Source organism: Leuresthes tenuis, unplaced genomic scaffold (assembly GCF_036924035.1).
Source record: "Leuresthes tenuis unplaced genomic scaffold, fLeuTen1.0.hap1 SCAF_9, whole genome shotgun sequence".
NCBI lineage: Eukaryota > Metazoa > Chordata > Actinopteri > Atheriniformes > Atherinopsidae > Leuresthes > Leuresthes tenuis.
Window position 1 is genome coordinate 14,010,526 of NW_027325363.1, and position 13,143 is coordinate 14,023,668.

The window sequence follows — 13,143 nt, forward strand, 5'->3', positions numbered from 1 at the left end:
ACGGACACAGGGTTGGAGCATCTTTCTACGTACTCGGCTCTATTATTAAGGCAATACTGTTCTACTGGAATTATTAAAAAAGGCAAGTAACAAAGGGGAGACAGAGTGGCTGGTGTAGGGTTAGAGAAAAATCATATTTGAATCTTCAACCCTTCAAATCTTCAAAAAAATCAAGTTTTTATCGTGTCGAATCTCCACAGCAGGAGGATTGCATGTTGTGTACTGGACTGATGAGGGAGACAAAAAAAAATAATATTAAAATGTAAGATTTTCTTTTTATAGTGGTGAGGTATAAGAGTATTTAAGCATTCACACTGACAGTTGCTCCAAATGTTCGTAACAGCCGGAGAAATGGAGTTCCTCTGAAGATTTTGAACTTAATGGATCCAATTAATGATCAGAATATTTGTGCAGTTACTTCCACAAGGTGTTGGCATGTTTTGGACAGAGACTAAGTTTATTTGCAGATTAGGGCTCTTTTGGTCCAGTGCTTGATTTTATTCAGAGATTTTCCAATGATCAGCCGTGTCATCGTGATGCATTGAAATCACACCCAGCTGAAACGACATAAGTATGACCTGGATGTGATTAGCAGAGGTCTGAAGGTTCCCTGGTATGTGTGTGGTGTGGCTAGAACAACCTGATGAAGATTTTCTGAAAAGGATATGGTTTGGCACTTGATTTTTGAATGTTTTGATTTGTATCACCGGAATTGAATATCATTCCATGACTGTGATCCTAATAGCTTCGGATTTATTAACAGCTGTTTTGCAGGGCGTTGAAAAGTTTGAAGAGGAGAGGTAAGCCAAGCTCGAAAAAGAGAGAAATATGTGTGTATTTACAATATGTGGCTGTAGATGATGCATGAAACAAAAAAAAACTTACTGCTGAAATACAATTCTAATTTTAAGTTAAAGAGATACAAGTGGCAAATAAAAGAATCTCCATGTCACCATTAGGGCTGAAGCTGGAATCAGGGGTACCTTCCTGACATTAAGCCTATAGAAACAACATCTCTATACCTATAGCAACAGGGGCCTTTTTGAGTTAATAACCCTGTGACAAGAAAGCACATTCAGGTGCAGCAATATTTGGGCTGCATTTCCCAAATAATCAGCGCTGAAGTGAATCATCTTCACTTGAGTTCTTGTTAAAAGAACAACTGCTCGGTACATCTCTTTGAGTATTCCCATTTTTTGCTACCTCATACCTCATAAAGTCTTTTGTTGTTGTGGTCAGGTGCAATAAAAATCAGTCTACTGTTTTAATCTGCATCAAAATCAATACCAAAATAATTTTTTACTTTTGTGCATGAAATTAGCTTTGTTGTCATTTGTGAGCAGCATGTTGTTGATTTTCATGATACTACATGCTTCACTTGTAACTTGTGCACAAAGCATACAAAATTCTAACCATAGCATTTGCTGAAGGTACAGTGTTTGTTCATTTGATATATGACAAATGCTTATTTTGCATTCCTTTTCAAAATGCGCAAGAAGAACAGCCATTTTGTCAAATGCTTTTCTCAGTATGGTGCAGACTTCTAAGAAAAACCTTCGACAGCAAACGTGGACTACATTATGCCGGTGTAAAGATGAAGTTGTTTGATTTAACTAACTAAGTTTTACAGGTAAACATGTTATTTTGACATATTTAAAGTGACCCATAAGACAGATGATGTAAATTTTATAGCAACAAGCTTTTTAAAAATGCTACAAACACTCTTTACGCAGGTGTAACCAGACAGCTAAAGATAGCTGGCTTTAATTCTGTTTCAATATGATAAAGACTGCCTTGTTTAAAACAATGTGTGATACATGAAAGCAGAGACTACAGTGTACTGTTTGCTGTAAAAAAAGAAAAAAAAAACACTCTTTGGGACACTGTCAATAAATGGGTCACATCACGAGGCCTTTTGACCATCCATTTCATTGTAAAGAGAAACTGTGATGTATAATTAATGAATGTGATGTTGCCCACGAGGCCTGAGTCAGCGACCACAACTGTCCATGAAAGGGCTGTCACCTGCAGGTGTGTGTATCACCCTGAACAGCTCAGGTTGGGAGAGGAGTCCAGACACATGATCCTCTCTGCAGAGGGGCCCGTGTCTCATCACTGCTGCCTGGGCCTGGATTGCCGTGGCCAAATGAAAACAACACGTGTAACCAGAGTCTTTTGTTTTTGTGGTCAGGTGCAATAAAAATCAGTCTACTGGTTCACTCATTAAGAGCCCAATCTAAGTTGACCTAGAAAGGGAAGCTTACTTGGTTCCGGTCACAGAGTTTCAGTTTATCTCTGCACTGTGTCCCAATGCCATATGCAAAGTCTGTAAATGTTCCCTCAAGAATCGGTCTCAGTTATGGAAGCCAGGTCAGTGATTTTAGGTTCCTCCTTGTGTTTGGTCAGAACAGGCCGGCTGGTGTAAATGTCATCAAAGGGTAGAAGGAAGGTGACCGTTTTTACTTTCGCCCTGAAAGAAAAATCAAATCACAAGAAACATTTGGCTACAAAGTTGCAGGTGAGTGACAGAGAAAATGCTCAAGAACACATCAGTAAACCTTCTTTAAAACCTTTCCCGTGTCAAATTGAAAACAAACTTTCCTCAGTGCTTTTCCTTCTAAAGTGTTTCTCTGTACCTGTTTTTATGGACATATTCCTGCAGAGAGTGCCGGTTGGTGACTTTCTCCACTGCTTCTTTTGCTGAGTTCCCAAAGACTTCATTCCCATGCTGGATTTCTTCCTGCAGTCTTCCCCATCCAGAGTTGCAAGGCCTGCCGTTGTCAATCCTCCCCTCTGTCATTGTAACCCCAGAGAGGTTGGAGCTTGTAGAGTACCTTCGGACAGTCATGACTGTGTTCTCTGTGAAATATCACGAACACCACGGAATTGATTTTAAAAGAGAAAAGAATGGGAAAACTGTTGTACTGTCTGTTTTTGATGATTCAAGGATCTTAAATATTTCAACATGCAGTCCAATAAACCCGCACCTTCTATTTTTTCTTTCTTGCGAATGAAAAAATGCTATGCTCTTAAAATGTTCCAGTAGCCTGTGCTGATTAATCAATTTGCCTTGAGAAGTTATCCGAAGGGTTTCATTGGGATTATCTTGGATCGGAATACAAGTTTTACCTCTAATTTTGGTGTTTTAGCATTCGTGATACTGTTGATGAGCGAAGCTTTTCCTCTTACCTTTGTATTGTCCCTCCAGGACTGGCGCAGACACATTTCGTCTCATGTTCACATAGGGGTTTTCCACTATTTCCCCCTGCTCTTTGTCTTCCTGAGACACCGGGCCGACTTCTCCTGGCATGTCCCCAAATGGACGTTGACCATTGTCTCCACGCAGCTCTCGGTTCTCCGCCTCCAACTTCTTGATTTCATCTCGCATCTCCATGATGACCTGCGCCAGGCTGCGGGTGCTCTCCATGGTGCTGCTGCTGCGCTGCCAATACCACGGCTTCCCAAAAACCGGTGGGGAGTCGCTAAGAAACTCACCGTGTTGCTGAGGTTTTAACATGCTGCTGATGCTGCCCTCCTTCTGTGTGCCTCTCCAGGTTCTGTGTGTGTCTCTCAATCTCAGCCCAGTTCTTTTCGTGGGGAGATTATGTCGCCTTTCACCACTTATACAGCTGAAAGGGCTCTGGTGATCAGCCAGAGGCGCACAAAGAATGTTTTATTAATCAACCTCGGCATCCAGTTTCAGGAAAGCTAAGCAGGGGTCGGAAATTAAATGTGCAATGTAGAAGAGTTTTCTTTATATTTGGAGAGTAAACCTGGACGATCGCTGAATTTGATATCTTTCTGATCCAACAATGTAGCAACTTTAGCTCAAGAGAATATGTTTGGGTTTGGTTTTTAGACCACACTAGTTCTTGTAATGTCCATGTGGGATTTCAGTATCCCCCTAATGAAATATTAATCGGTCAGTAAAGATATCCTTTTGAAGCGATCTAAAAGAAAATCTGTTTTATGACTTCATTGTACAGAAGAATATTATTAACAGAAGGTTAAATAATATGAATTAGTTATTCTATACATATAAACTGGGTGCATGTCTTTAAAAACTAAAAAACTCACTAAATATATGCACTGTACATGCATGTAGGCTGACAAAGGCAGAGATCAAGGGGTCAGCCAAATGATTACAGGCTTTTTTTTTGGAGGGGGGGGGGCAGAAAAGATTTTATACATATTGAATTAAAGAATCACAGCAACAAACATCAAATACAGGTGAACAGCACACAGAGGAGACAATTACATATACTTTCACTCAAAGGGATTTCCATAGTCAGAACTTATGTGACCATTATCAAAAGACCAGAGTGAGTGAGCTTGTGTGTGAGTTACAGTACTTGGTTGCTATAGTATTATTTCAAACATGAAGTTAGGCTGCAGGTACTTTAAAGTAATATAAAAATACATTGAAAGGCCATATGGTTGCAAATGCAATACCTGAACTAAAAATAATTCTTAATACCTAACTGCAGTTAGGTTTGATACACGGTATCCATGGCATGACCGGGTTTTCTTGTCTGTGGAGGGGACTGAATGGTGCTGGCTGAGAGCAACCTGACCCTGCCAGAGTCTAGGGCACAGGGAGGGAGACAAGCACACATGAACCAATCTGTAAAGGAGAGAAACCCAATCAGCCTTCCACTTCTGGTTCACAAAATAGGCTATAGAGCAGTCAGGAGGCCAGAGAGATGAGATATAGGAGGAGAGAAATACTGATCGAAGGACGGATGGAAGGACAATACTTTGTGAAGGAGCCATTTTGCAGGAGCGAGAATGGAGAGACATATATAAATAAATGCGTCAGTTGTTTTATCAGACACAGATAGAAACTGATAGAAGAGACACAGGACCACATGCTGTCTTTCACCACCTGTTGTAAGTTCAGGGCCACTTAACCTCTTTTTCTGTGCAGTGTCCCGCCCCCAGGCTTAGCATCAATAAGTAAACAACCACTTAGCTGTTCTTTCTCTTTGCATGGTCAGTAATTATACGCAACAATTGGAAAAAACTGACACCAAATCCCACAGACCTGTTCTTTGTCAGGGCACATGCTAAATTTCAATGCCATTTCACTTTCAGTGAAAGTCCAGCTCAAAATGTTTTTACTTTTCCATATGCTAAAGACACATGGTTGAGTACATTTTCAGTTTTCTTTTGCATCAAATACTTACAGAAAGGAGACAGTCTGATATAGAGACATGAACAGTGATTATGAGCCCAAATGTAAAAAAAAAAAATCGGCTCAGGTTAAGGTTTTTTTGGCATTTTAATTCTGACCTATCTGGAAAATAAATCACTCATTTGTAATGAAATAATTGCTGCTTTTGGAACCTGCCCACTTATGTCAGCCTTTCTAAATTAAAAATAATGTTTTAACTATTCCTGAATATGTTGTTTACTGTGGTAAATTGCATGTGTTAAAGTTTTTATTCAACATACAAATAAAATAAATAATTATAGCCTTCTGGTCAAAAACCAGCAAAGCCTTTTTATTGTTTCTAAAGGAAATTACTATTTATTTTGGCAGTTGCTTAGTGAACTGATCACATACACAGTCTCCTTTTGCCTGTGACTCTTACATAATCCCGAGTGGGTGATTCAGCCAAAGTCAGTAAAAAGACAGATCTGCTCCACAAATGGTCCACATACGTTACGTATTTAATATAGCTAAAGTGTGATCCCTGACAGAGAGGGAGAGGCTGAAAGAAATCTTTTTATCTTGCTGCTGCTCACAGAACGTTCACTCTAAAGACACAATTTATTTATTTTTTTAGAAAAAGGTGGAAATCTTGTCTTCTCCTTAAAAAGTCTTTCTCTAAGCCAAAAGAAGGACCTTTACTGCACCGAGTGACAGGATTACCATCTAGCTAACCCTCAGACTGCCAACAAACTGAGAGTAGGCGTTTCAGAGAAAAACAGAAATGAGACTTATCATCGACTTGCTCTGTTTTGCACATTTGGACCAAGGAAAACAGAATTATGCAGACATGTGCTGTAAAATCTTATCCCAAAAGAAAAGCATCAGCGATAAATGTTAGGTTTCTGAGTTAGTAAGTGGTATCCCAAACCAAATTTTTGTGAATTGTCTGTTTAAGATGTATAATTTCTGTGTTACTGCTGCTGTGTGCACACAAAACACAGATTTCCACACATTTTATTCTTGGTAGGGATACCCTCAAAACCTGTTTTTTTTTTTTTTTTTAGTTCAGAAGGCTACCAGTTGTAATGTGTCATTCACATAAAACAAGATTACACTTATTACTTATTTTGTGGAGACTTGATTGCTGTTACGTCGTCCTTATTGAATCTTTTTGTTTCTTCTTCTTTTATAAACAATAAAACTATCGAGACAGTAACATGTGCTTAACTCAAAACTAATTTAAACTTTTCTAACATTCAAATGGTTTTTTGTACCATTTCAAACAAACTATTCAACTTCAGTCTTAGAAGCAAGCATCAGGACAAGAGCAAATTCATAATGCCCTTTTTTTAAAAAAACATTTAACTTGTTTCTGCACTTTCTCACTGTCATATTCACATCTAATGTGTACATCACGGTAAATAATTAGCTGCTTTTTCCAATTCAAATGTTCATTTTAGAAAGCAATTTCATCCAAACTGAATAGGATTATTTATGACCACAAAATTGACAAATGCTACTAACATACTAAAATCTGAATTGGAATCTGTGAGATGCACTTCTGCACAAACCGATAGTGGACATATAATTGCAGCAACATTGTCAGGAGGACAGCGAATCAAGTCATGCAGAAGAAAATGACGGAAGAGTGATTGTGACTTTCGGACATTAACAAATTTTTATTTAAATGTTATACATAAAACTTTAGTTTATGTTTTTTTTTTTTTTTTACTCAGCTAAACAAATATTTATATACTGTATATTTTATAAAAAAAAAGAAACATTTCAAACATTTTTAAATATTAATATTTCTTATTTACAATTCAAAACCATACAGGAAATAATAACAGTAACAATGCAATTTCAATTATAAAAATGTTACAAAACATATTTTATTTTCATTTTTTTTTTTCGGTTTGAAAATCCGCAAGGTGATATTTCCAGAATGTTAGCAAGGATACAAAGTAGCAATGAGGAGCTGTTCTACATTCAAACAAGAACTGGAGGTGCGTTCAACTCCTTGGATTCTTAAGACCTGCATTGAAATTCATTTTCCACATTAGTTATCCTGTTATCCCTACACATCTATCTATAGATAGTTTGAAGTACATTGATTTTTCCAAAGAAAAAAAATGTAAAAATTTTTATGAAAATGCACCAAAAAGTTATAGATTACATGTACAGCTGAACGCACCTCAAGCTCATTAAGGTCACTGTTCTCTAAAGGGTCAGGGTTGTGGAGAGAAGGCGCATGTTGTCTGCTTTCTGTGCATGTGTGTATGAACAAATGCACCATACATTTTTGTTTAGGACTGTGTCTGTCTGTATGTAAATTAATGAATCTGCTTATAGGACAGAGGAATGTATAGGCCTACCACACATGGATTGAGTCTTTTAAACCAAAACAAATAGTATCAAACAGTCCAGCAGCCTGGCCTCTATTGTAGACAAAGTTCAACGACAGGACTACCAGCTCGGTCTCACAAGAAAATGTGTAATAGGTGCGTTTGTTCACATTGCAAACATGTAGCAGTGTCACAAGTCATGGTTAGAAATCTGCAGGATGTTGTATGATGTAGAGGAACGCCCACATGAGATTAAAATATATCGCAATCTTTGACTTTAAAAGATGTAAGCCCTAACTGGGTAATTTTTCAAATCTCAACCATATTTTCATAATATTTAAACCTAATCATGCACATTAATTCTAGCCCTCACCATTCGTGAGTGACAGCAATGTAAAAAAGTGAGGCATTGTGAGTGACAGTGAAGAAGAAAAATGAAAAGACTGAGGAAAACATGTTCGTTTGGTGTCTATGGACTAACGCCATACCCTCTTTCTCCTTCTAAGGAGCAAATTAACAGTATGAAATGAGGATGTATTAGCATTAGCAAGACATCACAAGTTGGTGCTGTATCTCATCATGTAGCAACAAGTTGCAGATGAACATCATCATGTAGCGATAGTCAGAAGACAGAACTTAAACGTCAACACTTCGCTGCTGTTTAACACTGACACAGTCATGCACAACATGCTAGCAGTGTCTGTTAAAAAAAAGGAAATGGGTCAGGAAAACAATGTCTCTGTAAAAAATGTTTTTGTCAAACTGCCATGTTTTGCACTGTGGACAATCGCAGCTATTATACGTTCTGTCGTGAGATCGCATTGGGACTACAGACTACCACAACCACAGTCTACACACTTCTTCCCTCTTTTTCTTGAAACGCAGAAAAAGATCAGTCTTTTAATCAGTCACAGTTCCACTAACCCACCACTTCCTGCAGCGGGGGAAAGAAATTGAAAAGAAAAAAAAAACTACAATCAGAAACAAAAAAAAATGAGCCACCATGATGCTCAAACTGGCACAAAGAATTTCTGGTGAATCAAATGGCCATTCAGTAGGTGCTGTGCCGTTCCGTTCCTGGTTGTCTTGTGTGAGGAATCTAGACAAGAGCAAGGATGAAAAGCTGGTATTGGAACAGGAAAATGCAAAAGAAAGCAAATATAAAAACAGGCATTTTTACCCCCCGGAAAGGCAAACATTAAGGAAAGATAGCATGCGGTTAGCAAGTAGCAAGATGACAAGATGTTTTTTTATAAAGGAACTTGGTGACATGACATACCGGTATTAGATAGAGTGGACAGAGAGCTGTTAGACATAGAGGAGGTACTGAAGGCAAGAACATATTTTTCAAGCTGCAATGAGAGAAAAGTTTGGAAAAGAAGTAGAAAAAAACTATGAAGTTGTCATGAATCCCATGAAAATGCAGAATGTCGTCTAATATAATGTATAGGAAAGATGAAGCTGAGTATGCCATGCAATTGAACTGGGAAAAGCAACAAAAAAGGCACTGAATGATGATAAATTCTGGATATTTATTGGTCATTGCATAGTGAGACCTGTTCATTCATGACGCCAGACAGCTCGATGAGCATGTCTCGGTAGTGAGCTCTCATTTCCTCCTGGTATTCCAGCTGGTCCTCCTTGATGAGCCGCTCATTCACATCCAAAGCTTGACCACAGGCCTCTGCAAACTGCCTGCAGAGGGCACATCAGCAAGGACTTAAAGTAATGTGCTGATAAGTGATACTTAATCATAATGTTAAATCTGACTTTAACATCTAGGTAAGAGAATCTTTCGAATCTATTATGTTATCAACATGCTTTGTCTGATGAAATTGATCTGAAACTCAAGTACTCAAGTGTTTGCATCACTTCAAACTGTAATAACCTGGAGCAGGTATTATGTATGCTTTGTTGATGGTAACTGGCTTCAATTGTTCCAACTGTATAATGGTGATAGTTCCAACCTTAATGCAAAATATAAACCTACAATTTAACACTACAAGCAAAATTCCCAACATTTGCACTGAACTATGCAGGGAAGTCCTACCTGAATATCTCCTTGAGGAGTTTGACCTGGTTGTCTGGGTACTTCTTTGCATTCTTCTCTTCCAAAAATGCCCTTGCGTAAGCCATAGGCCCTGCATTCACCTGGAGGGGGACAAACAGGTGATATAAAACAACGCAAAGAACAATCAAATACATGTATCCGTATTTTAGAAGAATCCCCACCTTGACGCTAACACTGCCCTGCAGTTTTAGCTGCAGCCGGATCATGTCCACTTCCTCCATGTTGCAGAGCTGGTTGAGCTCAGAGACTTTACGTGACATCTCATCGATGGCTACTTCAATCGGATTCATTTCTGTGCTTTGCTGCTCCACCACCTGAATGCGCTTTTTTAGATATGGGAAGCTGGAACTTGCTGAAGTGAGAGAAACAAAGATCTGCTGGTCAGAAAAGTTATATTTTACAGTTCCCTGCCAGCCTGTTGTAATTAGACAAATTGTCCTGATAAATCTAAAGTCAGTAGAAGTCTATAAGTATCTGAAAGGGTGGCAAAGTTTTTTGTCATTTTTTCCTCTGTACACCACCACAATGCTTTTGAGATGAAACTGCAACTGAAGAAGTGTGGAACATTAGCTTTAATATTGTATATATTGTTAAAATACCTGTGGATGCATGTGTCTTCTGATGACTCTAGTTCACTGTAGACACAATCTGTGCCACATATAACAGATCTGGAAAGATTTAAAGAAATACTAACTGGTCAGTATGGTGCGTCTCTTGCATTGCTCCTCCACATCTCCATGTTTCTTTCCCGACAGAGTGAATGGTGTCTCAAACACAAAGCGATTGATGTTGTGATGTCTCTCAAAATCGGTCCTTTTGTCCTGTTGCTCTTTCTCATCAAAGAAGGGAACCACATATGTCACTTGAATGTAGGCAAACTTGGGGTCCAGGTCTTTAGGATTCACCTTTATTCAATGAATTATGAACACATGGTTAGGACATTTTGTGTGAAACATATCAAAAACAGTAATAAGAGCAGATGACCAACTCATTCATTACCTTGTTGGAGTCCTGAATCATTTTGACATTATCAGCTCCAAACTTGTCTGAGTAGAGTTTGAGTAATCTCTGGGAGATTTCTGACAGACCTGTCAGCTTCGGCTCTTTGTAGATGAACTCTTTGCTCTCCTCCTCCTCAAAGAAGCCCTACCAAAACACACACGCATGCACCACACTAATCATTAAAGTCTGTTACAATATATTGGTCCTGTCTGTGTCAGCGCAGCACAGAATAATGACAGTACACCTAGTTGCTTTTGTCAATCTGATTCAGTGTTGCCATACACTGGTATCTTGTATATATTCATAAAATAAAACAGTTTGTCATTTTGTTAGAGAGCCTCACTCAGCGCCAACAGAGTGTCAGTGTTAAGTCTTGGATGAGAGAGTGTAGAGTTCCTTTTTAAAGCAACACTGGAGTCAAATGTCAGGTGGACGAGGTTCATTAAAAAGTATCTTCCTCTCTAATGTGAAGGACTGACATCAACTCCTCTTAATGTTTAGGGTGGGTACAACTTCACCATTGGGCATTATGGGAAGTAAAATGGACCACAGCAAGCTTCACGCAAACCCCTCAAAGGGTAAAAGCAGCAGATGTTAATACTGGTAAAAGGAGAAGCAAGGTAAGAAGTTGTTAGAACTGAGGAAAATGAAGAATCAAGGGGCATCCAGAACTTACCGCAATCTTGATATAGAATATAACAAAAAGGAAGAAGAGAGCAGACAGAAAAATTAAGGACACTGACTCATAATTTGCTTTTTAGACCCATTCTTAAATCCAGGATTCTGAGATGTCTGTACAGAAATATTATCCCCACAATAAGATTAAAAAAAACAGAAACCATGCCCAACATCACGGTTCCTGAGCGCCAACTGCATAATGGAAAGGATTTAAAGACAAACCAAGGCGAAATGTACTTGTTATGTTTTGATTTTTTACCTTTTCTGAAGAGTAGAGCAGCCACAACTAAATGAAAACCTCACTACTCAATGATAGTTTCCTTCACTATCACGTGAAAAAATGCTTTATCGTGTCTCTTACTTTCGGGATTGTCATTTATATGGTTACTTCCATTGATCTTGAAGGTATGTGCACGTGTGTCAATGTCATGCACTCTTGCTCACCTGTCCATAGAAAGCTACACGGTAGTATCGACCAAAAAGCCGCTTTTCTGAGTTCACCACCTCCGTGACCTTCAGATAGGAGCGATGGATGTCATAGTACAGCTCTGACAGCCTCTGTGGGTAAACATAAGTGTACAATGAAGGTGTAAGTTAAGCTCATAATGCAAACTCTTGCAAATACTTACATAGGAAGAGAAGCAGGACAACCATTACCTTAAAATCCCTCCTTTTCTCAAAGACAGCAATCACAGGTTTGTTGATGTCTGCAATGAGCTCATATCTCTCTGATTTCCACAGATAGTCCACACACAGCTCCAGCTGCTCCACCAGGGTGTCCTTCACAGCACAGCGAGAACAATCGGTCTCAGTTATAAGCCCATTCCAGTCTGAAACTGACATCCTGCTATGTTTATGGCTTTTTTAAGAATGAGACGTGAACACTGACCTCAGTGTATGGTGTGTCTTGTGTACCAGTGTCTTCCTTCATGGCTCCCTCCTCCTTAACATTAGGGCTGATGCACATAAATGCTGCCCAGCCCATGGAGAAAGATGCTGGGGTTTCAAACAAGTGAAAATCACATCAGGGGATGTCATTCAAAAGATGTGCCTGTACACTACTTACAAAGGTCCCACATCATTGCTGATGATGTATTCAGCTTTTAACATACAGATGCATAAAATGACTTGAACGCAAATAGTCTTGTATGAAAATACAAGATGTTAACATAGTAAAACATTCCACTTTTTCCAGCCTTGGACAAAAGTAAAAACATCAAATGTGAGTGTTCTCTTTATCAAATGCCAGTGACACTGAGCTTCTTATCCAGTGAGTCTTGTGTGAACAACAACAGTCAGGCAGTGACGGCAAAAATGAACCTCAAGCAAACTCGGCAATCAAGGCCAATACACTGGTCCGCAATCAGCACAATATAATACAGTGTATAGTAGAGAGGCAGATAAAATATGAACCAGCCCCAAACAGCCTGATGTCCTGTTAATCCAAATCGTGTTCTTCTCTCAGTATCAACACCTTCTACTAAATACATGACGAATACCCGTTTTCCCCCTTTCTCATCATTACCATCTCCCAGCCCCACCACCCAACAGACCCCAGGCGCACACACTCACTGTCTTGATCTCGGGAGGTAGTTAGTAAGGAGCTACATTTAAAGACAGGGCTTTCTTCAGGGGACACACTGGACATCCTGGCCTTGTCAGTTCTCCAATAGCCTGTTTGGTAGGAGGGGAGGAGGAGCAGCAGGTTTACAAAGTTTACCATATTTAATTTTTTTTCTAATGCTCAAGGACAAGGCTCACAAATGTGCTGAGCTCTTGGCACACTATACTAGCCGTCGGCTCACAGGCTCAAGTGAGTAAAGCACATGCGAACGGATGCGAGGGACATACAGCAAAACATATGCGCATGCTTTAAACAAGGCTGCGTGCAC

At 39.2% G+C, this 13,143-nt stretch overlaps 1 protein-coding gene across 6 annotated transcripts in view; it reads right to left on the reverse strand.

Moving 5' to 3' along the window:
- Nucleotides 1–6,814: 6,814 nt before the first annotated feature.
- The window catches only part of dock10 (dedicator of cytokinesis 10), a 59,382-nt gene continuing 53,053 nt past the window's right edge, over nucleotides 6,815–13,143 (reverse strand). For all 6 annotated transcript variants that reach the window (XM_072392456.1, XM_072392454.1, XM_072392455.1 and 3 more), the window contains 10 exons: nucleotides 12,824–12,925; nucleotides 12,141–12,247; nucleotides 11,909–12,031; nucleotides 11,696–11,809; nucleotides 10,571–10,717; nucleotides 10,266–10,476; nucleotides 9,733–9,923; nucleotides 9,551–9,651; nucleotides 9,057–9,195; nucleotides 6,815–8,599 (listed from right to left, as the gene is read on the reverse strand). In XM_072392456.1, the coding sequence (XP_072248557.1) occupies nucleotides 8,552–8,599; nucleotides 9,057–9,195; nucleotides 9,551–9,651; nucleotides 9,733–9,923; nucleotides 10,266–10,476; nucleotides 10,571–10,717; nucleotides 11,696–11,809; nucleotides 11,909–12,031; nucleotides 12,141–12,247; nucleotides 12,824–12,925 (1,283 nt within the window). In that variant the 3' untranslated portion in view covers nucleotides 6,815–8,551. The remainder of the gene's footprint in view (nucleotides 8,600–9,056; nucleotides 9,196–9,550; nucleotides 9,652–9,732; nucleotides 9,924–10,265; nucleotides 10,477–10,570; nucleotides 10,718–11,695; nucleotides 11,810–11,908; nucleotides 12,032–12,140; nucleotides 12,248–12,823; nucleotides 12,926–13,143) is intronic.